The following is a 26,521-nucleotide window of genomic DNA, read 5'->3' as shown; positions in this document are numbered from 1 at the left end:
GCATGTTTCTTTCTTTAAGTTGTTTAAATCCCAGACTTCTTGAAGTAGAACTCAACTGTTGTTGGGAAAATATCCGAATCTACCCTCTCCCACCCCTCCTCCCCAAATCCTCCAGAGTGGACCACACGTGTGCCCTGGGGGCAAGCAGAACTTGGTTCACAAGTAGAAGAATAAGTCGTGGAGATGTTTTCTGGGAGTGATTCTGAAGGGGATTTGTTCCATTAAAACCAGCCAGTTGGTAAAGTACAATAGACAGCCCATCTGTAAACCATGTAATCTGAATGTGTTCTGACAGTATGAACAAACCCTAGCTTTTGTTTTTTCTTTAACCTTTAATTTTTGGTGGGAGCCACCTAGTTGCCCAATATTCTGCAGCTTTTTATCTTTGATCCTGGTCCTGCCAACTAGTCTGAGCAAAGTACATCTAATCTTTTACTTAAATGACTGACCTTCAGATACTTGAAGGCAACCATCATGTCCCCCACCCCAACCAGCCTTTTTTTTTTTTAGGCTAGATATCCACCGCTTCTTCAACTCTTCCTCTCTATCTCACCCCGGTTTCCTTAATCTAGACATGCTCCAGTTTGTCCATTTTTTCCTTAAATATGGAATTTGGTCTCACAACCAAACCGATTCTTTTTTTTTCTGTGGCCCAATAAAGGGACTGGGCTTTGTGAGTCAGAATTTGAGTCTGATGTAAAACTTTTCCTCAAAGGAATTTCTCATTTGGTTTTGCCTTTCCACTTTCTGTCTACTATTCTTCCTCACTGAATCCTGTTTCTCTCAGAACACAGCTCAAGTGTAACTTTTTACATAAAGGCTTTCCTGATCCAATTCACTTATACCTGTTTTACCTTGCCCCCCCCCCATATTACTTTTTTTTTATTTTCTATGTACTTATATCTGTAAAGTTGTTTCCCTTAGTAGAATGTAATGTCCTCGAGGGCAAGGACTTACTTTCTTTTTGTTGTCTTTATATCTCTAGCACCAAGCTAGGCACTTAGCAAATGTTTAATAAATGTTCACTGCATAATGCTATTTCTTTTCCATAGGCAAACTAGGTTCCCGAGAGTGGATATTTTTAACCTGGGGTGGGGGTGGGGGTGGGTGTCACATATTCCTTTGGCAGTCTTCTGAAGCTCTTTGAATCCTTCTCAAAATAATGTTTTTAATGCATAACAAATTCTATTGAAATATAATTTTGAAAATAGATTTTTTTTAAAACCTGAGTTTATAGACCTCAAGTTAAGAACCCCTGGCCTAGAAAGAATGCAGTGTGCTAAGATTCTGCATGTATTTGGGGAGACCAAATCGTTTGCTTCTGAAACATGTGGTCTGCCACATTGGGAAGACTTGTTTGTTGGGAGAAAACAATAAGGCAGAATTGAGATGACCTCTTCAGGGCCCACTTCCCACAGATTTTCAAAAAAGAGTATCCGAAGGCCCCCTGTGTTGGGGCACAGTGGACCAATTTTGATGTGCATTATGAAGAAGCAGGAGATTTCAAACAGGAAAGCACTTTCTCCAATTAGACAAACAATTACAGCTTTTGAAAGCTGAAGGAGAGGGGCGTGAATATCGATTTGGGGATAAAATATCAAAGGGGTAAGAAAAATGATCATCTATTAAAGACTGATATTATGTAAAACAAAAGATTAATGCTTAACAGGCAGCCTAATCACAACAAGACTGGTTTTAAATGGAGCAGATGATATCATCTGAAGTAATTACTTCCAACTCAACATGGACCAGAAGCTTCAAAGGACAGAAGTGGAAATTAAATTAAAACTAATTCAGAAGAGAATATAGGAAAGGGTTGGGTGCAGGGGAGGAGTAGGGAGGAAGGGTGTGTGGATTAATGAATGTTCTGAGTAATCCAGGAGGACTGATGGTTTTAAGGAAGACAGTGAGGGCATTCAGATAATGAGCTGATGAGAAAGAAATTTCAGAAAATTGGCTGGATGTGCCAGAAGAAGAATTCAGGAAGCAACTAATAGGTAAAGATGGTGTTGGTAATGAAGGACCCCGAGCTCTTCACGATGCCCAGTCTTACTGAAATTGATTCCCAGATTGCTACTTCCCCCTCCCTAATACTAGAAAACAGTTAGAGGATTTCATAATTCTGAAGAGTATTTATCAAGAGATAATTTTAGGCATCGTAGCTTGGCCTGGGAATCTAGAGACCTGGATGCCAGTTCAGGATCCATCACTAATGTGCCTTATGACTTTGGACAAGTCACTCTTGGCTCTCTGTACATTATAAAGTGAGGGGTTTGGATTAGGTGACTTCTAAGACTTTCCCAGCACTAATAGTCTGTGACTCAAATTGAGAGTACTCAGGTTTAGTTCCCAACTTCTCTTGTGTGACTTTGCATCTTATAAAGCATTCCTACACAAACAGAATGTGTTTTTCTCATTTGTAATACATTAATTCATAAGTTTGTTATGAAAAAAAGGGACTTCAGTGGCCAGCTGGTCCAAATGATTTCTAATGAAGAATTTCCTTTGTGGCATACCCTAAAAGTCCTCCCTCCTTTTCTGTTTGGGCAGCTCCTGTTATCTTCTTGATCCTTCCTGACCAATCTACTCTGTAGTCAGTGATTTCATATTTATTCTCTTTATGTTCTACTAGTCAATCAACTAGAGTTTACTAAATACCCATTATAGGTCCTAGCTTTGTGATCCTGGGCAAGTCATATAAGCCCCATTTCCTAGCCTTTTCTGCTCTTTTGCCTTAGAACCAATACTTAGTATCAATTCTATGACACAAGGTAAAAGTTTAAAAAAAAAATTAAAAAGAACTTACTATATGCCAAACGCTGTACTGGGGATACAAAGAAAAACAAAAACATAGTCCAGGATCTCACATTTTAATAGAGGTGACAACATGTAAATAACTATGTACATATTATATATATACATTGTAAATGGAAGGTTATCTTAGAAGGAGGGTACTAACAGTGGGAGGTGGGACTTGAGAATGTGAGTGTCTTGTGAGATTGTTTCATTGATTTTATTTGTATCCTTAGCACCTAGTACAGTAGCTGGCCCATAGTAGGTAGGTGCTTAATAAATGCTTGTTGGTTGGTCAAGTCCAAAAATCACTTTTTAGGAATTTGCATCTATTATTCCTAATTCTGCCTTCTAGAGCTAAACAGAAGAAGTCTATCCTTCTCACCTTAGCAGTCTTTCAGTGCCTCAGGCACTGTTTCTCTCCCGCCTGGCTTCTAATTCCCTTATATCCTCTCTTTTATGCTTTTTTAAAAAATCTTTATCTTCTGTCTTAGAATCAATAGTGTATATTACTTCCAAGGCAGAAGAGCAGTAAGGGCTAGGCAATGGGGATAAAGTGACTTGTCCAGGATCACACAGAGAATGACGCTTAAAAAAAAACAACACACCCTTATTTTCCATCTTGGAATCAACACTGAATTGGCTCCAAGGCAGAATAGTGGTAAGGGTAGGCAATGGGGGTCAAGTGACTTGCCCAGGGTCACACAGCTGGGAAGTGTCTGAGGCTAGATTTGAACCTAGGACCTCCTGTCTCTAGGCCTGGATCTCAATCCACTGAGCTACCCAGGTGCCCCCAAGAACATTTTTTTAAGGAGGGTGCTTTTAAAATTCTCTAGCGATTTGTGGACAGCTAGGTGACCCAGTAGATAGTACCAGACCTGAAGTCAGGAAGACTTGTCTTTCTGAGTTCAGATGCAGTCTTAGACACTAGATATGTGACCCTGTGCAAGGCATTTAACACTGTTTACTTCAGTTTCCTCACCTGTAAAATGAACTGGAGTAGGAAATAATGGCAAATCACACTCCATGGTCTTTGCCAAGAAAAACCCAAATGGATCATGAAGATTCAGACACTAGTGAAAAACAACTGAATAGCAAAAAGTGGTATGTGAATTACTATTATTATTATTATTATCACTACTTTTTTTTTAACGTAACTATAAAGTAACAAGACTTACTTTTTAACCAACATACCAGACTGATACTTTGATGGCTCTATGATCTCATCAGTCTGAGTCGAGCTGCCAGTAGTTTCCTCCTCATCCTTTACTGCTCTTGCCAATGTCTTCTTGTAAATCTTCCCCAGGAGATCTACCCAACAGTTTTTTGGAGATAGAGTGTCTCCCTTCATATCTTTTAATATTGTGTAGATGCCAGCCAGACATAAAGGCAATAGGATGCTTTTCTCTCTGTCTTGATATAAGACTATCCTGCTTTCTTTTCTGGTCATACATGGCTCAGATGACATCCTCTCTATTGCCTTTCTGAGTATTTCATTGCTGGTAATAGCAGAAATTGTAGCCCTAATATAAATATTGTTTTTCCTGGTATGAAATAGAAAAAAAAATATTTATTTCATTTCCTGATTCAAGTTTCTGGACTTGGTCATCATGCCCTGAGCGCTGCTGCCTCACCCTGGAACTTCCCTCAGCACCAGGACTGTTATAATATCTATCTATGCCTGGGGCTTCCCCCTCTAGGAATTTTCTTTTCCCATGTCATTTCCCCTCTCCCATTGGTAAGCTTTCCCTGGGATTTCCTGGCTTTTGTGGAAAGGCTCATTTTCCAACCTGCATTCCCTTCCTATTCCTAATTCTGACTTAATGGACATCAGTACCATAGTCCAACATGGGTATACCGCTCCGCCTTCAGCCCTCTTTAATGGACTGCTTTCTTTAATTTAATGTGCTATTCTTTCATTAGAATAGAAACTTCTCCTGGACTGGGACTTTCTTTTGTTTGTGTCTACATCCTCAGTGTGGAGCACAATGCCCTGACACATAGGAAGCTCTTAATAAATGTTTCCTTCCTTACTTGGCCTGGTCTTGCCTTATTCCAACCACAATACATCTGTTTCAAATACCTCTGGAGATTGTATTATAAAACCCACCTTGAAAGCTAGTTTATGAACTGTCCAAAAAAACCCAAAAAACAGGAGTATCTTCATCTGATGAATCACATCTAATTTATAATTTAAAATTATATTTCCCAATTGAACAATACCCAGTTTTGCCTACACTTGGCTCATAATGATCTTTGACTGGTTCCAAAAATAAAACTCAGGCACATAGGATGAAACTGTCACACCATTGAAGGGCAATACCAACAGACATTGCCGGAGGCTCTAGAGCTCATTCTCAAATAGGAGTTCCCATAAGGTTTTGGGCAGTGGTAGCATTGTTGGAACAAGCATGTAGCTTCCCAGAGTGACTATCTAATGCTTATATACCATATTTTATATATTGTAGTTTATAAATGACCTTTCCAGTGCTTAGGACAGTGCCTAGCATATAGTAGGCAATTAATAAATGTTTATTGTTTGATTTATTATTTTGAAGAAGACAATTCAGATTTGAATGTGCAAATTCTGGTGTGTTATAAAGTCAGTTTCCTATAATATAGTACTGTAACTCATATATCATTTTTCTGAAAAGAAAGCCTTAGGACTGCTCAGCTAGGTGACTCAGTGGATTTAGAGCCAGGTCTGAAACAGGAGGTCTTAGGTTCAAATCTGACTTCACATGCTTCCTAGCTGTGTGACCCTGGGCAAGTCATTTTACTCTAATTGCCTAGCCCTTGAAGCTCTTCTGCTTTATTTATTCATTTGTTTGTTTTTAAATCCTTACCTTCCGTCTTGGAGTCAATACTGTGTATTGGCTCCAAGGCAGAAGAGTAGTGGTAAGGGTAGGCAATGGGGGTCAAGTGACTTGCCCAGGGTCACACAGCTGGGAAGTGTCTCAGGCTGGATTTGAACCCAGGACCTCCTGTCTCTAGGCCTGACTCTCAATCCACTGAGCTACCCAGCTGCCCCACTCTTCTGCTTTAGAACCAAATACTTAGTATTGATCCTAAGACAGAAAGTAATGTTTTTTATTAAATTTTATGACTGATTTCATTAATGCATCTATTGAGAAAGAAGGCATTTCTTTGTTAGAAACTTCATAACCTCATATATGTATGTACACATGTGTATATATTTTAAGCATATGTATATATACACACATACAAATATATGTGTATATATATATATATACATATATATATATATATAATGGGCATGCAATGTAGGTAGTCAGATAAGAGAATTGTGTAGGAAAAATCATTAAATAGATAAAACACTTGGGAACACTTAGCTATGTGCTAAGTAAGCCCTGTGAAAATCTCTGGGGATAGAAACACAAACAAACCAATCCTTGCCTTCACAGGGTTGACATTCTAATAGGGAAAGATGGTACATAAAGTTTAGCTGGACAGGAAAAAGGAGGTATTTGGTACACAGTTAGCAGTACAGTGTGATACTGTAAAGAAGGTTCAGAAGTGTCCTGGAGGACAAGATCAGGACAAGATGAAGCAGGAGCTCACCTGTATAGTCCTGCTTTCCAAGGGGCAGAGTCTGAGGTTCCCAAAGTAAAAATGGCAGGCTATAGACATAAATAAAATTGTATATTATATCTTATATGTATATCTTATATAATATTGTTTTATTATGTTTATATGTAATATATGTGAAAGTTTGTGAATGTATACATATATGTGTGTGTCTGTCTTATCTGTCTCTTAAGGAACAAGGAAAAGAAAAAACAAAAGACGTGGGAATTGGATTATAGTTAGGAAAGAGCAGCTTGACCTGTACTCAGATAAGGAATTGGGAAGAGGTCTTCTGGCAGAGAGAGCCCAGATGGAAAAGATCAGATAGTAGGCAAACCAGGGTACATTCCTGGGGAGGGGGGGGGGTTGGGGGGGGACAGTGAGAAAATGATTTTAGTCTAACCCAAAGGCAGCCTCCCTAGGGGAAATGGACAGCTCCCCTTTGGGAGCTAATACGAAAAGTAGAACTTTACTAAATCTTATTTCCTTGTTTACAAAAGAATATAAAAAATAAAACAAAGCCTTTGCTGTGCACATGATAGGACTGGATTGTTGTGAAATTATTCTTCATAGTAGTAAATTCTTTGTTTTTACCTGGTGTTACAGCCAGAATTTATGATTACTTAAAAGTTTGTTTGAGTTCTTGTATAGCCATAACAGCTTTTTTAAAATAAAGTTTATGCCACCTTGATACCCAGAATTCTGTAAGGTTTTGAAAACCTTAAAATGCTTCAGAAATAACTGTGTTGTTATTATTTTTGTTCTCATCATCATGGTCATCACCATCGTCCACAATAGGGAGCCATGAAAAGGCCTAAGGAAGAGCAGTAGTGGCATGACCAGATCTTAAATGGTTTCCCTCCTATAGATGTGGATAAGTTTTAGGAGGGAAGTGTATGCAAATGCTCAAAGTTGTCTCCCTCTCTCTCTCTCTCTCTCTCTCTCTCTCTCTCTCTCTCTCTCTCTCTGTCTCTGTCTCTCTCTCATACATATATATGTGTGTGTGTGTGTGTGTGTGTGTGTGTGTGTGTGTGTGTGTGTTGTATGTATATACATGTATATATTTATATATACACATATCAGCTGATATTATATATGTTTTATATATGTGTATATTGTATGTATATACACATATATATTTATATATACATATCAGATGATATTATTATATATGTTTTATATATATATATAAGTTGATAGTATTACTATCATAGGATCCTGGATTAGAACTTGAAGATCTGCACATATGAACTGCTTGTTGTGAAGTTTAAATGAGATAACACAAAGTATTAAATTAAGTCAGTTGTGGTTAGTTCAGTCGCCTTTATCTCTCCTTTTTTCCTTCCCAGCTGCATTGGGCCTTTATTTTTCCCGGGACACTTACTCAGAAAAACTCTATGTTGATGAACCTGCTGGAACGCCCCTGCTCTACGTTCATGCCTTACAGGATGCCAGAGGGGAGGTGCCCCACTTCCACCTGGGGCAGCACCTCTATAGCACCTATCGATCTCAGTCACACAAGAATGACTGGTTCCAAATTAATGAAGACACAGGACTTCTCTACCTCAACCAAAGTCTAGACCAGAGGGCCTTGGAGAAACTGAGTGCTCGAAGTAAGTGAAGGAGAGACAACTCAATGCAATTCAACCAACCCTGAGGAAGTATCTGCTAGATGCTCACAATGCCTGCCCTCAGGGAACTTAGCCTAGTAGAGGAGATGAGGTGTCTACAAATAAGTACAACACAGATCAGAATACCATAAATACCCCAAAGAGCTATACACAGAGAGTTATGAAAGATTTGACAAGATATCAATTACTTTGAACTCCACGAACTACAGAAGGATGGTGAGCCTACAAGTAAGGGGGCTATTATTACCAGGAGATATGTGGGGAGTCAGTCTCAGGCATGAGTGACAGTATCAGGAAGGGCATGGAGAAGGGAGAGGGCAGGGCAAGATTAGGAGAGAACAAGTAGAGAGTTTTGCTGAAATGTAAATTGTGTAAAGGGGAGCAATGTGAGGTAAGGCTGGATAGGTTGATTGGAGGGCAATTTTCAAGAGCTGAGGTAAGTTGGCAGGGGTTGATGTGAGTGGTTTTTCAGACTAATATCACATATCTACTATATAAGGCTGCTGCTATCTTTTATTTCCAAAAATAATCTGGATATTTTTAGGGAAATTCAGATGATTTGGATGCCTCAGAGAGCAGCACTATAGTATAGCAGATCAGAGCATTGGATTTGGAGTCAGAAAGGAGAACTTAAAATCCTAGGTATGCTACTCATTCTGGGAAATGACAAATTCTCAGGGCCTCAATTCTCTATTTCTATAATGAAGGAGATGAACTAACTGGTCTCCGAGGCCCCTTTAAACTCTAAATCATATCCGCTGCTAGTAGTCTTCCTTTTATTTTTTTATTTTATTTTTTTATTTTTTATTTTTTTAATTTTAAACCCTTAACTTCTGTGTATTGACTTATAGGTAGAAGATTGGTAAGGGTAGGTAATGGGGGTCAAGTGACTTGCCCAGGGTCACACAGCTGGGAAGTGTCTGAGGCCAGATTTGAACCTAGGATCTCCTGTCTCTAGGCCTGGCTCTCAATCCACTGAGCTACCCAGCTGCCCCCAGTAGTCTTCCTTTTAGGCAGTTTTGTATTTATATAAATGAAATATTTTACTATTCCGTGCTTAACTGCTTTTTCATGTCTTCCCCTACTGTCTTCTCTGTTAAAATGTAAGTTCTTTGCAAGTACAGATATTCCATTTTTTGTGTTTGTATTCCTAATGTCTTATACAATATGTGGCACACAACAAACATTTCTTAAATGACTTGTTAATCAACTAGTAGATCAGAAGAGCCAGAAATAAAACTAAAAAAATTCAAATCCATTGGATGACCCAATGAATTTGGACTGGCTTATGGAACAGAAATTGGTGGAAAGCAAAACCCTTTCATTCAGTATCAATTGAGTCAGCAAGCATTTAGGAAATGCCTAATTTCCTAAAAATGTTTTGGGTTCCATACTATGTGCTGGAGATACAAAGACAAATGTGAATGGGCTCCTGCCTTACTTTCTTACATTACATACACACATAGAACTTACATTATAACAGAAAAAAGATCAGAAACAATTAAGAGAGAAAGCTAGATAGACAGATGGATAGATGACAGAGATAGATGGATAGATAGATGATATGTAGGTAGATGGAGAGATAGAGTGAGTGATAAATAGAGAATGATGAATGAACAGATAGAGAGACAGGGAGAGAGGTAAGTAGGTAGGGAAACAGATGATATAAATGATTGAATCAGATGAACAGAGATGTGTACATATTAGTTCTAGGAGATGAGTTTTATAAATAAAGATATACATACAGAACATATGTGTATTTGTATATGTTTGCATGTGTGCATGGAGATAGGTAAGTGGTTATACACAAGTTACTCCAAATCAGATAAGTCTGCTGTGATCTCAGCACTTTTGCTAAGTATTAGGAGAGGTTTAAGAAAAGTCTAGAATGACCAATGTCTTCAGGAACTTAGCCCCTAGTGAGATGAAACAGGGATCACATATAATATATGGGACAGAACTTGATTTAAGGACCATGAAAGGTCTAAGCTTGGTTGGAAGGTTCAGGGTAGAGGTGAATCTTGAATTAGACCTTTCAAGAGTAGATATGAAGTTCTTTGGGCTATTCACAGTTCCCCATCAGCACGATTTTGGGGAACCCGGTAGATATTGACCTCCAACACACTTTTTAAAACTCTTAACTTTTGTTTCAGTATTAACTCTAAGACAAGAGAGTGGCAAGGGCTACACAAATTGAGGTTAAGTGACTTGCCCAGGGTCACATAGCTAGGAAGTACCCGAGATCATATTTGAACCTAGATCCTCCCAATTCCAGGCCTGGCCCCTGTCTACTGCACTACCTACCTAGCTGCCCTCCTGGACATTGCCCTTTAAAAAGATGTGGGTCCTATTTTCTTGTCTCTTATTGCTCTTCATTTGCCAATGGACATAAAGTGTGAGGAGAGAAAAGGCTCATTCTCATGACTAACCACAAAATATCAGGATCTCCTTGTTCTAGATATGGGTCTGCTCAGGTGCATCGATAGTAAGCAGTGAATCCCATTTTACGCTGCACCAGTGAGTCTCCCAAATAGGAAATATGGAGGAGAGACAAATTTGGACTTGACTCTTTTCATCCTCATATCATGTGGATCCCCACGGTTAGTATTTGCACAGCTGGGAGAACTGAGAGGCATCATATCTCAGCAGGATTGAGGAAACTGAATTTAGGGTGTGTGACCATGGGTTTCTTGCCATTTTATATTTTAATTTAATTTAATTTTTCATTTTTGAAGGTCCTTTAGCTTCTGGCACCATCAGGGAACATGCAAACTATTCCTAAGGGAGACTTAAAAGTATAATTAAACACTGTTAAAAGCTGACTAGATTGCCAAAGGCTGGCCTTGAGCTGAAGGTAAGCTTTGGAGTTTGTCAGTTGATAAGAGAGAATGTTCTAAAAACCATGGATGAAAGTACCCTTAATTTATAGTAATATCTTAATTTGTGGGATATTCTTTTAAAGGGGCTTTCAAGGTCATTATGCTCTCGATATAAATAACCCCAAGAGATAGGGAAAGCAGGGCTTATTATTTTCATTTCCCAGGTAAGGAAAGAGTCTCAGAGAGGCTAAATGAGTTCCCAAGGCCTTGCAGTAAGTTTTGGTAGAGTGCCAGGACTAGACTTCAAAGCTCCTGCAGTTTAGGCCAATATTCTTGCAGACTTTCCTTCCCTCACTCTTTGGAAGATGGATCTTATCTGTGTCCTTTCCACTTTAAACTAGCCCCTTTTGGTATTTCCTGGGCACATCTTTACCCTCCTTTATTTTAAACCTGTTGTTTTATTTTTTTAAATTAAATTAAAATGTTTTACCTGTCAATACAATTTTTAATAATTGTTTTCTGATATTTTGTGATCCATATTCTCTCACTCCCTTCTATCCCTGCCCTCTCCCCAAGACAGCAGGGAATATGATAGATGTTGTCCATGTATAATCATACAATACATATTTCCATGTTCACATATTGTGAAAGAAGACACATTTCACTTAGCGCTAGAGAAATATTGTCACTGCTATCATTATTATGATTACCTCGCACATTGTAAATGTTTTTTAGATTAGATAACATTAGCAACAACCAGAAACAGGACAAGACAGTAGAGTATAAATAATAATGGATTTGAAATCACAGCCCTACTATTTTTTGATTCTGATATTTCGTGGTTAACCAAGGGAATGGGCCCAGAGACCTTTTCTCTCCTCAGGCTTTACATCCATTGGCAAATGAAGTGCAGTAAGGGATAAGAAAAAAACCGATATCTGTGTAAAGTATCTGGGTAGTGCAGTGGATAGAGGGCCAGGCCTGGAATTAGGAGGACCTTGGTTCAAATTTGATTTCAGACATTTCCTAGCTGTGTGTCCCTGGGCAAGTCACTTAACCTTAATTTGCCTACCCCTTGTCACTCTTCATGGAGGAAATAAAATAGAAGAATGGTATGCTTCAATGAACATTGAGACAGTACATATTTTTCATCATGAGTCCCTTGGATTGTCTTAGATCCTTGCATTTGCTGATAAGAGCTGAGGCTGTTGTCTTATTGACTTTATAAGAGTACCTGGGTCTCATCTTTTCTCTCTGCAGATGGAGGATTTCCCTTACGTACCATCTACCTTCAAGTGTTCCTCTCACCCAAGCCCTTCCAGGAACATGAGTGCCATTGGCCAAACTGTGCCAAAGTGATGCTATTTGTCATCAATGCCACCATGCCAGCCTGTAGCTCCCTGAAGCCCAGGGAATTCTGCTTTTTGGAGACAGGGCTCTCATTCCGCATCAAGGAGAATAAGCCACCAGGCACTTTCCACCAGTTCCGTTTACTTCCTGTACAGCACCTGTGCCCAAATATCAGCATTTCCTACCAGTTCCTTAGAGGTAAGGATGGCATTTCCTGACTGCCCCCAGTCCTTTCTGAAGATAATAGAGACTTTTCAGATAATGCTTTACCACATTAATGCCTGAAGAGCAACTGGTTGGGCTGTAAGGGACAATGAACTTAGTAGTAGGAGACTGGATCCATATCTTGGCTCTGATGTTTCCTGTTGAGAGACACTGGACAAGTCAATTGACCTCTCTGAGCTTTAGCTTTCATCATGAAAATGGGTATAATACCTGCACTCTCTACTTCACATGGGTATGGTGAAGATAAGTGCTTATGAACCTTTAAGGACCATAGGAATGTGAGCTCTTTTTTTTAAAAACCCTTATCTTCTGTTTTAGAATCAATAATAATTATGAACTCCAAAGCAGAAGAGACATATGGGCTACTAGGTAATTGAGGTCAAATGACTTGCCCAGGGTCACACTATGGAATGTGAGTTTTTAATGAATATGACAAGGCTCATAGTGCCAGAGGATTTAGAGCTAAAAGGAGCTTAGAGATCATCTGTTTCAATCCTTTCATTTTACACATGAAGAAACTGGATCCAGAGAGATCTGGAGTCAGCTTCACGCAAGTAGAAAATAGTAAGGCTGGGATTACACATTCTGTGACTTCAAATCCAGCATTATTTACATTCTACCGTCTTGTCCTGATTCTGGTTGTTGCCAATGGCATCTAATCTAAAAAAAAATTTACAATATGCAAGGTAATCATAATAATGATAGCAGGGACGATAAAAATTGTTACAACAGTAACAACAGTATTAAGAAAAATCTCATCAATAGAGTGCTTTAAGGTTTGCAAAGTGTTTTATGAATACTTTTTTTTCCATTTCATCCTCACAACAACCCTGGGAGGCAGGTGTTGTTATTATTTCCATGTTAGATCTAGTGAAACTGAGGCTGGGGAAGTTAAATGACTTGCCAAAGGTCACATAGCTAGTACGTGTCTGAGGATGAATTGAACTTAGATCTTCCTGATTCAAGGTCCAGGCATCAAAGTCCCTGGTCCTATCAAATGATTCTTTACCAGAAACAAATAGGGGTTTTTTTGCCATGAAAATTACAAAAACACACCTGCATTAACATCTACATTGACATTAAGGTCCACAGGACCATCTCCTGAAGACAAACCTTTCTTTTTGTGTTGTCTCCTCCCTATTAGAGGGCAAGAACTCTCTTTCCTCCTTTTATCTTTAGCATTTAGTCAATCAATCAATCAACAAACATTTAGAATTTTATTTATTTGTAACGTTTAAAATATTAAAATACTCAGTTAACTCCCTCCCTTCTCTTCTCCCATTAGAGAATGAATCAATTGACAAACAGATATTTGTAAATATAAAACTATATCTTGCTTATTTCTGTTTATCAGTTCTTTCTCTAGAGGTAGACATACACAAGCCATTCTTCAGACAGTATTTCTTTTGCTGCCATATTGTTCCCTTGGTTCTACTCATTTCACTCTTCAGAATCTCATGTAGGTCTTCCCATGTTTTTTCCAGAATTAACCTGTCATTAATTTCTTACAGATCAGTAATATTCCATCCATAATCATATGCCACAATTTATTTAGTCATTAACATTTGTTAAGCATTTTTTATGTGCCAGGCCCTGTGCTTAGTGCCTAATAAATGCTTTTTCATTCATTCTTTCATAGGATTAATAAGGAAGGTACACAAATTATGAAAATAGAAATTGGAATATGATTAAATGCATTGGAAGAGCCAGAAGTGACAGGAGAGATTCAAAGAAAAGAATCATTTCTATTTAGAGGAATTAGAAATGTTTCATGGTGGACTTGGGCTCAAAGAGGAAACTATTTCATAAGACTGAGGAATGGAATAAGTGTGTTCCGTGCATAGAGAATAGCACGTGAAGATGAATGGAGGCTGGAGAGAACAGGATAGGATTTGGGAATTAAATAATTCAATTTAGCTGTATCAGAGTGAAAGGGATAAAACAAAGCCTGTAAAAAATCCATCAGGGCCAGTTTGTCAGAGGACCTTGATTTTTATGCTGAGGATTTGGGATTTGAGAAAGATACCTTTCCCTAGATAGGCAGTGGTTAAGAAATCTGTTTTGGAATAAGGAAATATTGTGATCGCACTTGTAGCTTTTATATAAATATACACATTTTGTATACCTGAAGATGTAGGTGTATGTGTGTATGTACACATACATCTATACATATATATATGTTTTATATATATGCATACATACAGAAATATTTCATGCTTACACTGTTATTCCCTGCATTTCTTTGCATTGATAACTAGATGAAGACCTTCCCTTCCATTCTGATAAGGACACTATGGAGGTGAGCATGAGGCACTCTCTGGATCGGGAACAAAAGGAAAAGTATGAGCTGATTGCCAAGTGCACAGTTCGGGATGGTTTGCGAGAAGAAGATGTGATGGCGCCATTTCCCGTGACTGTATATGATGAGGACGATTCACCACCCAATTTTCCCACTGGCATCAACACAGCCAATGCAGTTGTGGAGTACAAACGGAGAGAGGTAGGAGGGGTCTGTTTGGAGTTCCGGGAATAGGGTCAGAGAGCATTTGTAGAGCCTAGACCAAGGAAGAAAACTTGGTACTAAAGTGCAGAAAGTACTGGATTTGGAGTCAGGAAAATATGAATTCCATTCCTGTCTCATCAGTTACTAAGCAGCAATATGACTCTGGGCAAATCATTTAAGCTATTTGTGCCTCAGATTCCTCATCTGTAAAATGAGAGATGGGCTCCAAGGGCCTCCAAAGTTCCTTCCAGCTCCAAACCTATGAGCTTGTGATTGATGGTTGTCACAGTCTTTTCTGGGTCTGTATTAGTGGTTGAATGCTGCTTGATTCTCTCTCTACTTTGTCTACCATGGCTACTACCATGCTGAACCAGAGAAGGACAAGGTGAGCATGGATAAAGGTACACAGGATCTGGGAGAGAGAGTGTGTGTGTGTGTGTGTGTGTGTGTGTGTGTGTGTGTGTTTATATCACAGATTATATTCCAAACTCAGTGCAAAATTCTTTAAGGGCTTTCCGTTGGGTTGGTTTTGAATTCGCTCTGCCTTTTCTTTCCTTCACTGCATGGTTGATCCAAAACGGACTCTGTAGGTACAATTCACATTGATCATGTGTTTGACTCCTGTCATGGCACAAAACTACTTGTTTTTCTTAGTTCTTGCTTGTTTAAGGCTTATTCTAAGCCACACTTTGGGGCTGAATGTTTTCCTGCTATTGAGAAGAGGTTTATGATGAAAAGAAATGGGAGTGGGAAACACTTTTCCAAAACCAAGGGCTACCTCTTGAGAGGCAAAAAGATCTAATAGATCATGATCTTAAAACATAATTTTTTTTGTCACTTTTTTTTTAAACCCTTGTACTTCGGTGTATTGTCTCATAGGTGGAAGATTGGTAAGGGTGGGCAATGGGGGTCAAGTGACTTGCCCAGGGTCACACAGCTGGGAAGTGGCTGAGGCCGGGTTTGAACCTAGGACCTCCTGTCTCTAGGCCTGACTCTCACTCCACTGAGCTACCCAGCTGCCCCCAAAACATAATTTTAATAATAACTCTCAGAACAGCTCATCCCTTAACTAGATATCAGTCCTCCTCTATGTCTAAGGCAGTCCAATCATTGGTGACTGGGGCAAGAATATGAGCCACAGGATCAGGGCTAAAACAATTTTGAAATCAACAAAATTGGTTCTATACCAACTGTTCTAGCTTGGAATCAGGAAGCCATTTCGTGAGTTCAAATTAGACTAGTTGTGTAGAAATTAGCAGAACCAGAAGAACGTTGTGTACAGAAACTAAAATGTTGTGGCACAATCAAATGTAATAGGCTTTTCTATTAGTAGCAATGCAATGATCCAGGAAAATCCAGAGGAATGTATAAGAAAAAACACTGTCCACATCCAGAGAAAGAACTGTGGGAGTAGAAACAAAAGAAAAACATGATCTATCATGTGGTCCAATGGGAATATGATTGGGGTTTTGGCACTAAAAGATCACTCTACTGCAAATATGAATAACATGGAAATTGGTTTTGAACAATAATACACGTATAACCCAGTGGAATTGCTTGTCAACTCTGGGAGAGGAGAGGGAAGAAGGATGGGAAAAATCATGAATCATATAACCATGGAAAAATATTCTAAATAAACAATTAAAAAATAAAAATAAAATAAAAAAGAATAGCTATGTGACTCTGGGCAAGTTGTTTAACCCTGTTTGCCTTAGTTTCCTTATCTGTCAAATAAGCTGGAGAAGGAAATGGCCAACCACTCTAGTATCTTTGCCAAGAAAACTCCAAATGGAGTCACAAAGAGTCAGATATGACTGAAAACAACTGAAAAACAGCATAATGAATGGATAGAACAATGGACCTGGAGTTTGAAAGATCATAGTTCAAATCTTGCTTCTGGCACTTAAATTACTTATGTGATCCTGGGTAAGCCATGTAACTTCTCTCTGTCTCATTTGTTCTTCTGTATAATGAGGCTGAACTCTATGATTTTATAATCCTAAGATACTTGTCTACCACCTTCTAGATCAACGGTAGGCAACCTTTTTGGCTGTAAGAGCCATAAACGCCTGCGGAAGGAGGAGGATGTAGGCGGAAGGTGCTGGAATATGGGGCAGGGGCTGAAGGGCCCCCTGGGGCACATCCTGGGGCTCTGCCCAGACTGACTGGTCGGGAGGTGGAGCCAGATATGGCTTGAGAGCCATATGTTGCCACCCCCTGCTCTAGATGTTCCCTCTCACTCCAGACAGCTTCCTTGTATCTCATTTTAAGTTCATAACTAGTGGTCAGTAATTAACTACTTACTGAAGTATTAACTACTCAGTTAATTGTTAACTAATTAACACATGACTCTTCCCTTGCAGAGATGCTTATCCCTTGTTAGATGATTTTTTCTTTCATTTTAATAATAGCATTTTATTTTTCCTCATTTATATGGAAAAAGAATTTTAAACATTCATTTTTAAAACTCTGAGTTCTAAATTTTCTCCCTCCTCCCTCCTTGAGACATAAACAATCTGATACAGATTGTAAGGTGAATTTTTAAGAATTGAAGATAAGGAATTAATGCGAACTGGGCATTCCATAATTTTTAATGGTTGCCAACTTTTAATGACTTTTTCCAAGGAACTCTGGATGTCTAAGTCCCCCACTTTACTTCTCTTCACTCTGGCTTAGAAACCAACTGCAGACTGCTATGTTTTCAAATTATTCCAGAGGCCATAATCCTTTTCTTAGGAGTCCATTTAGGAGAAGTTCATGTTTCTCTCTTGGTCAGATGGTGTGGTCCTGCCCAGGCTTCCCCATCCTGTCTTTTCCACTTCATACTTGTACAATCTTCCATATGTCACTTAAACCTTCTGCGTTTCTGTTTCCTCATTGGAAAAACCTGCAATGACCATGATTTCTAGCAGTGGTCAGCAGAATGAATTGTTTTGGGCTGGTCATTGCCTAAAGTTCTGATTATGGAACCTGAGAATCTTGAAGGTAGATTATGATGTAGTTTTTTTCTTTAACAAGTAAATGAAAGGACCCAGAAAGTGACTGATATTATTATTGCCTTTTTGCAGGGCAAATCAGTTAGCAACTATTAAAGTGCCTACTATGCGCTAGGTAATTCACTCCGCTAAGTGCCAGGAGTATAAGTATAATTCTCACAGAGAGCTTACTGTCTTGTGGCAGAGATCACAACACAACACACACACACAGTTACAGCATAAAAATGAATATGCAAAGCAGCAGAAGGACAGCACTTAGCCGTTGGGGCACTGAAAAGGGCTTCATATACAAGATAGTGCCTTTTTTTTTAAACCCTTACCTTCTGTCTTAAAATTAATACAATGAATCAATACTACACAGCATTCTATATTTTGATTATATATGTTGATTATATTTTATATATATATATATATACATATATATATATATGAGAGAGAGAGTATTGAGTCTAAGGTAGAAGAACAGTAAGGGCTAGGCAATACGGATTAAATGACTTGCCCAGGGTCACACAACTAGGAAGTGTCTGAGGCCAGATTTGAACCCAGGACCTCCCATCACTAGGTCTTGGCTCTCAGTCCACTGAGCTGCCTAGTTGCTCCCATCCTAGGCTAAATCTTAAAAAGAAGAGAAGGAATTTATGAGGTGGAAGCAAGGAGGGAGTACATTACAGTTATGAGGGACAGCAATAGCAAAAGCCTGGAGTCCAGAGGTGAAGTGAAATGTGTTTGTTTGTGTGTGTGTGTGTGTGTGTCTGTCTGTCTGTCTGTCTGTCTGTCTGTCTCTCTCTGTCTGACTATTTATGTGAGACACACATACACAGAGAGACAGAGACAGAGATGTCCAGTGAGACAGGTTGGGGCCAGGTTGCATAGCCCTTAAAAGCTAAAGCAGAAGAGTTCATATTTTATTCAAGATGAAGTTGGGGAGCCACTCCTTTCTAATCAGTTTTCCCACAACTCACATTTCTGCTTCTCACTTCCCCTCAGGAATTGTCATAAAATCATACCTTATCAGAAGTTATATTCCCAACTGTTTTCATTCTTCTTGCAAATAATTTGGCCATTAGATTGCTTGCTTCTAGGCAGCTGACCCTGAATTTTGGAAAATTGCTGCCCTCTATGGGGAAGAATGAGTTCTAGCACCCATAATTTGAGTTCTGGAAGGCACACGTGAAAAGGTTCTTATATATTAAAAACTAGGACTTTTGAGATCATCTATTAACAAACTATTAATTTTAGTGAGAAGGAAACTTGAGATCCAGAGGGGTAAAACAACTGGTCTCCCACAGTCATGTAGCTAATTAGTGGTAGAACTGGGAGGTGACTCCACATGTGCAGTTAGAAGGGAAAGAGCAGTCCTTGAAAAGAAGCAGGGACAAGAGATAACCATGTCTTCATGGTCCTAGCTTCCTGCTGGGGCCATTCTTTGAGGGAGATGAGAGACCCTGAGCTTGACTGTTTTGAGAGCCAGTCGGAGTCTACCTCTCCTCCCTACACACTCTTGGCTTGTGCTTCCTTGTAGGGTACAGTGTTGGCAGTGCTACAGGTCTTCGATGCAGATGTGGTGCCATCCTCTGGAGAAATCCAAAGAAAATACACACACACCATGCTAACCAGTGATCCTTGGGTCACCGAATTCTTCCGGGTGGAGCACTATCCAAATGAGACTTCTTATACCTCTAATGGAAGCCGTGTGCGCGCCATGATGCACGACTACAGTAAGGAGTCTTAGGGAATGAGGGAGGAAAGAGAGGGAGGTGGGACCATCAGGGATGCCATCAGCTCTCTGAACTTTTCCAAACTACTGACTTGGCAGACAGACTGATGTCTTAGAATAGATCAATGAAAGGAAGTTGAAAATTGATAAAGATCCCAATAGATTCCATCAAATGATCTCATTCAAATGGGGTCTTTTAAAATATGTTCAGTGCTAGCACTACACTGCTTTGGTGCATAGATTGAATTTAGAAGATGGGCCTATAATTTGTGAGCTTGTTTAAAAAACATACCAGAACTATCTATAATGTGAATTTGGTCACATTCAAAGTAATCATGTTTGAGGCAAGTCACTTATTCCAATGATGCTTCTTCCATTGTTCAAAAAAAAATTTTGTTTGTAATTGCCTTCAGAGATGACAAAGCATTCTTTGGACTGTCTCACGGGTGTCGAAAAACACGTAGTTTTGTTTGGGGGAGAATAAAAAATGAAATTCAGCATCGACATTAATGAAAGTAGTTGGGCTGATGCCCTTGGAAGAGCAACTTGGGATCATGAGGGTCCTCAATACCATGTCAGGGAAGGGTCATTCAAAGAAATCTGGGATGTTAGAAAACAAGATTTGAGGGGGATGTGGGAACATGAGAGCTTTCTTCAAATAAAAAAAGTATCATGTAGAACAAGGATTAGATTGGTCTTTAGTGACTTGTGGAGGGGAAGGAAGAGGAAGTAGAAATTGTAGAGGCAGACTATGGCTTGCAAAATGAAATTTGGGAAAAGGGGATGCTGGGGCATACCCCTACCAATTTGCCAGTTGTTAAGTTTTCATTGTCTACTTCATATCATCATTTATTATTTGGTTGGTCATCTAGCTTCCAGAAGGTGATGGAGAAAATGTTAATAATACTTAGAGGTGCCTAAGAATGTCTTGTGCACATTTTTTCCTGTTTTTTTTTTTTAAAAAAACATTTATCAGCATACTACTGCCAGTGAGGTTATCTGGTCCAAGTTTATTCTGAGCAACAATACTTCACAGTGTATCTTATAGGCAGTCATCCAGTCTTGGCATAAAAATTCCAGGTAAAGGGGAAACCCATTACTTCCTGAAGTTCATTCCATTTTGGGATTCTAATTATCAAGAAGTTTCTCCTTCCATTAGGCCAGAATATGGCTCTTTGCACCTTCTGTACACTTCTGGATCACTCATGGACTGATACTCTGTAGAGGCAAGAAGTCATCTAGTCTCTTTTCTATTCTTTTCTTCCTTTTTTGTTACCATTTATTTTTATTTTTAAATATGTAACCTAACAGTAATATAATACATAACATATAATGTAAGTTGTTGTAAATACATAATGAATTACAATATAATAAATGATAAAATATAATATAATACATTAAATTACAAAAGAATAAAATATCAATATGTAATAGATAATATTCTTATCCAAGAGAAAAATTCTTATATTAGTTATGCCAAAAAATCTATGTCTCTTTTATTAAATACATACATATATGTTAGTCTTCACATGCTTGAAGATAGTGCTTATGTCCCTCCCGAGTCTTCTCTTCTCTAGGCTAAACATTCCCAGTTCCTTCAGCCATATTTTAAGGCATTATCTTAAACCTTTTCACAATCCTGGTTACTCTTCTTCCAGATGCTTTCTAGCAATCTAGCCATAACAGAATGAGTGCTAGGCTTAGCTTCAGGAGAGATGGTTTTAACCTCACCTCTGACGTTTAGTAGCTGTTTGACTATGGACAGATAGCTCAATCTCTCTGCACCTCAATTTCTTCATCAGTAAAATGAAGATGTGGCATCTCTAATACCCTCTGAGGTATTGTGAAGATAAGATGATGAATGCGAGGCACCAAGAAAATCTTACAGAATAATTGAAATATTAATGCTTAGTACTAAAATTTCTCTCTAAAATGAGGTACTCATTTATGGATTAACTATCTATAAGGATATTGATGGTTCCCCTTTATTTTTGGCAGAACTTGTGCTCAACCGAAGCCTCCCTATCACAGAGAGCCGTTCTTTCCAGCTAGAAGTCCTGGTGAATGACACTGATTTCCAGGGTCCTCGAGGGGCTCTCCTGCTCTATTTCAACGTGTCCATCCTACCTGTTAGCATACGGTTCCCAAACACCTCCTACTGTTTCTCAGTAAATAGGAATGCTCATCGATATGCCCAGGTGAGTGGTTCAAGAGCTATTTCTCACAGGAAGAGAAGGAACCTGGATTACATGGGTTGGGGAAAATACTCAGGTGAATTTCTCTGTCTTCCACAAAATAATGGAGTCTTTGGAAATTGATGCCTTCTGGACTCATTTGAAGGATTTCTGGCATGATTGTTACCATGAGGTATATGATAGAGTAAACAATCCCTGCTCTCAAGAAATTTAGTCTTGATGGGAGAGAAAAGACTACATGCATGGACCCATCAGAGGGTAATCTAAGATAGATTATAAATACACAATTATGTGGCCCAAGAATTGAAATACTCTGGAATATCAGATTAGGAAGGTTCAGTATAGGTTGGTATAATCAGGAATATTGATGATGTTTTAACCAAGGTAACCTTCCCACCTTTTTGGAGCCCCTTCTAAAAGAAGATGATGATTTCCCTCTCCCTTCCCCTCCCATTCTTTTCCCTCCCCTTTCTTCCCCTCCTTCCTTTCCCTTCCTTTCCTTTCCCTTCCCTCCCCTTCCCTTCCCTCCCTTTCCCTTTCTTTCCCCTCTCCTTTCCTTCCCCTCCCCTAGACAATTGGGGTTAAGGGACTTGGCCACCATCCCACAGCTAGGAAGTGTCTGAGGCCAAATTTGAACCCAGGACCTCCTGGCTCTCTATCCACTGAGTCATGATGGTCTCTTTCTTTTCTTTTTTTTTTAACTCTTAACTTTTGTGTATTAGTTCATAGGTGGAAGAGTGATAAGGGTGGGCAATGGGGGTCAAGTGACTTGCCCAGGGTCACACAGCTGGGAAGTGTCTGAGGCCGGCTTTGAACCTAGGACCTCCCGTTTCTAGGCCTGACTCTCAATCCACTGAGCTACCCAGCTGCCCCCTTCATGATGGTCTCTTGCTGAAAGCTTCCTGCATTTCAAGAGACAATGTAGGGTAGCAGGAAAAACCTCAAAATCTGGATTGGAATCCCAGCTCTGACAGAACTTGGATCTGAACATTTGTTAGCTGTGATCCTGATTTTCCAGTTCTTTTTATCTTATTGAACTTTTATAATTTTATCTTTCAAACTGGAATATGTAATAATGAATACTTCCACAACATGCCTCATGGTGGAGTTCTGAGCAAAACATTTTTGTAAGTTGTAATACACTATATAATCCCTCCTGGTGCTCATTAGGAAACTGAGTTGGAGATCCAGAGGACCAGCCTGGCATCCTACTGGGGGAAAAGGGGAACAAAGGTGGGGTGGGGTGGGGACAGCAGCATTTTCTTAGCAGCATTTTTTACTCCATTCTTGACAGGCTGAAGAATACTGTTTATTTTAATATGTTAACAAACACTCCCTTTGTCTACTTTTCCTGCCTAACCCTTACCCATATGCCCCCTGACCCAGGTCATACCTCTTTGATAGTTAACTTTCTGTTTCTCCCTACGTTTTAATTTCATTATATTCAAGACCATTAATAACGTCTCTTGGGAATGTTGATGGAGAGTTGACTTTAGCTGAGGGCACGTTGCTATTGACTTTGTTAAGAACTACAGGTAATATTTACCTAGTGGCACCAGAAGGTAATTATTATAAGTGTTTATTACAGAGAGGGTAGAGTGAAGGGGGACATTCCAGTGGCCAAGTAGACAGTTGGAATTTGGCTTCAGAAGGCTCAGGTTTGAGGGCTGGCTCTGATACTTGTTAGTTCTGGATCCTAATATAAGTTATTTAACCTCCAAGCCTCATCTACAAAATTTGTTTCCTCATCTACAAAATTTGGAGGACTCAATACAGACCCTCATAAGGTAGCGAAGAAAATGTTTTGCCAGTAGTACAGGGGAAATAACATTGGCTCTAAAGTCAGAGGACCTCGGTTCCTGCCCCTTAACTACCTGTGTGACCTTGGGTGAGTCCTTTAGCTTTCCTGAGCCCAGTTTCCCTCATTATGAAATGAGGTTAAATGAGGTGACCCATGAAAATTCTTTCAGTGGTAGGTCAGCAATGAATCTAATTTGTAAAGCTCTATATAGCAATGTTAGTTGTTAATATGTCCATCAGTTATCCCTCCTACTTGCTACATGATTTCTCCATCTCATTCTTCCATTCAAACTGTTAGTGTTCATTAGGAACTTGGAGGAAGGGAGGGGAACACAAGTTTACATAGTACCTACTAAGTGCCAGGCACTGGACCAAGCACTTTTCCAAATGTGATCTCATTTGATCCTCACAACCACCCTGTGGGGTAGGTACTGTTGTTGTCTCCTTTTTACAGTTTAGGAAACTGAAAGAGACAGAAGCCAGGTGACATGCTCAGGATCACACAGCTAGTAAGTGTCTGAAGCTGGATTTGAACTTGGGTCTTCCTGCTTCTGGGTCTAGTGCTCTATCTACTGGGCCACCAGCTGCCTTAATGTGCTAGACAATTATGTCAGCCACCAGGGATAGAAAAATAAAAATAATAATCCTTGTACTAAAGGCATTTTCAATCTGTCAAAATACCAAACATATATACATATAATTATATACACATATAATTACATGCAGATGTAATTATATATTACATTCAAAACAAGTACAAATAACTAACATTTAAATTGCAAAGTGCATTATAAATATTATTACATTTGTCCTCACAATAGTCCTGGGAATTTAGTGGCCATTATTATGCCCATTTTACAAATGAGGCAGACAGAGGTTAGGTGACTTGTCCAGGGTCACACAGCTGGGAAGTATCTGAGACTGGAGTTTCCAGCACTCTCTCCTCCTAGTTACTTATTACAAATTACATACATGGCAGTTTAAAGTGGGGAAAGTCATTAGAAGTTGGGATCAGGAAAGGCTTCACATTAAAGGTAGTTCTTAAAGGAAATAAAGCATCCTTGGAGGCAGAGTTGAGGAGGGAGAGTTTTCCAGCCATGTAGGGGATAGGCAACACAAGTGCAGAGAGGGAATGGAGTCCAGTGTGAGGATTAGCAAAAAGGCTAGGTGGGTGGCAGAGAGGATATTAATGTATGTGTAATGAGGCTGGAATGATAAGGTGGCACCAGATTGGGAAGGGTTTTAAAAACCAAACAAAGCAATTCCCGTTTGATCCCAGCCACTGTAGCTCACTGAATTGAGGAATGACATGGTCAGATCTGACCTTAATGAAAATCACTTTGGCAGCTTTGTGGGAAATGGATTATTAGCAAAGGGAGCGATTGAGGCAGGAACATCATTAGGAAGCCACTGTAATAGTCCCAGCCAAGACATGATGAGAACCTGAATTGAGGTGGGAGCTGTGTGAGTGGCGATGGAGGTCTGATGCCAGAGATGTGGCAGAGGTGAGGTTGGGCAACCGATTGGATATTAGGGCTGAGGGAGAGGGAGGCGGCAAGGATCACTCCAGTCCTGTAGCTTCCTGATCATATCCTTTACCACCACTTCGCCTGTGCCATTCTTCACTGTTTATCAGTACACTGTGGCCTAATCACACCGACCCAGAGTCCCTCCAGTGCCCTTTGGAAGATTCATAGCCTTCATTCTTGCGATGCTGGAGTATTTCATGATTTTACCCATATGATAGCTTGAGAAGAATATGGATATTTTTTTAAATGGGCCTTTCTTTCAAGGAGAAGCTTGGAGTTGTTACAAATACTGCATCTGGCTTTCTCTCCTCAGTCTAGACAAAGTGGCCTTAGTCTTCCATCAAAAATATACATATATACTATATAAAAGATCTGTAGATAGATGTGGATGGGTCTATATGGATATTTATCTACATACATATATATGCATATGAATAAATACTCGTTGTCTATGGGGTACGTATATACATATATTTGTATTTCATTTAGAAAATCATACAGTGCTTTGAATGACATTTAGTTTTTCCCTGAAAAAAAGGCCCATTTCAAAAATGTCAATATTCTTCTGGAGATGCTATCCTCTGTCTACCTCGATTTATCCCTCCATCCATCATCCATCTCTGTCTCTCTCCCTCTCCCTCCCTTTCTCCCTCCTTCCCCCCCAACCCCAGTTCCAAAGTCTGTCCCTCCATTTTCATATCAATTCTTCATTGACTTCTTTTTCGCTATGTAGAATGAGACTGAACTCTCAAGCAATTGTGAATCTCATTTAAGGGGCTTTATAGTATTTGAAGACTTGATGCAACCAGCACAACATCACTCACAGATAAGAACATTCAGAGGACTTTAACAACTCCATATAATTTCTCTTCGTTTTGGCCTCAAGTAATGCATACAACTAGATTTCAGGTATTGCAAACAATGAATCCCTTGAAGTGGTTGCATTATTCATTTTTGCATTGCCTCATTCCATTGGGCTTAGGCCCCTATTTTACCAAATTTTTCATAATTATAACTTCAAATACTGTGCATTCAACTACATGGAACTACTTCAGGGCTCAACTATTTACACTAATTGGAACCTGTCTTTTCTTTCCTTGATGATGCCAGATAAGTTTGGTTTGTACATGTCTCCCTGCTTTATGACTCATGGGATATTAATTAACAGAGGGTTGCTGCATGCTTCATCGATCTCTGTGCAATTTTAGGAGGCCTAAAGAAAGGCCTCCCCATTGTATTGAGTGGATCCCCCATGGCAGGAAGAACAGACAAGAGTCACTGGGCATGGGTGGGCATTAATAGGCTGCAGTTTTCCCCAGTGGAAAGAGCACTTATATGGATGAGATCACAGAACCAGTGAGGTATCACAGTATGA

General features: G+C 39.4%; 1 protein-coding gene across 1 annotated transcript in view; it reads left to right on the top strand.

Moving 5' to 3' along the window:
• The first annotated feature begins 2,003 nt into the window (after positions 1–2,003).
• The window catches only part of RET (ret proto-oncogene), a 62,172-nt gene continuing 37,654 nt past the window's right edge, over positions 2,004–26,521 (top strand). Inside the window, 6 exon segments of the mRNA XM_044660238.1 lie at positions 2,004–2,103; positions 7,731–7,994; positions 12,092–12,379; positions 14,665–14,906; positions 19,428–19,623; positions 21,621–21,820. Coding sequence (XP_044516173.1) covers positions 2,004–2,103; positions 7,731–7,994; positions 12,092–12,379; positions 14,665–14,906; positions 19,428–19,623; positions 21,621–21,820 — 1,290 coding nt within the window.

The sequence above is a fragment of the Gracilinanus agilis genome, chromosome 2 (genome assembly GCF_016433145.1).
Source record: "Gracilinanus agilis isolate LMUSP501 chromosome 2, AgileGrace, whole genome shotgun sequence".
In the NCBI taxonomy this organism is placed as follows: domain Eukaryota; kingdom Metazoa; phylum Chordata; class Mammalia; order Didelphimorphia; family Didelphidae; genus Gracilinanus; species Gracilinanus agilis.
Note: the sequence above shows the minus strand (reverse complement) of the source record. Positions and strands in the feature narration are given on the sequence as shown.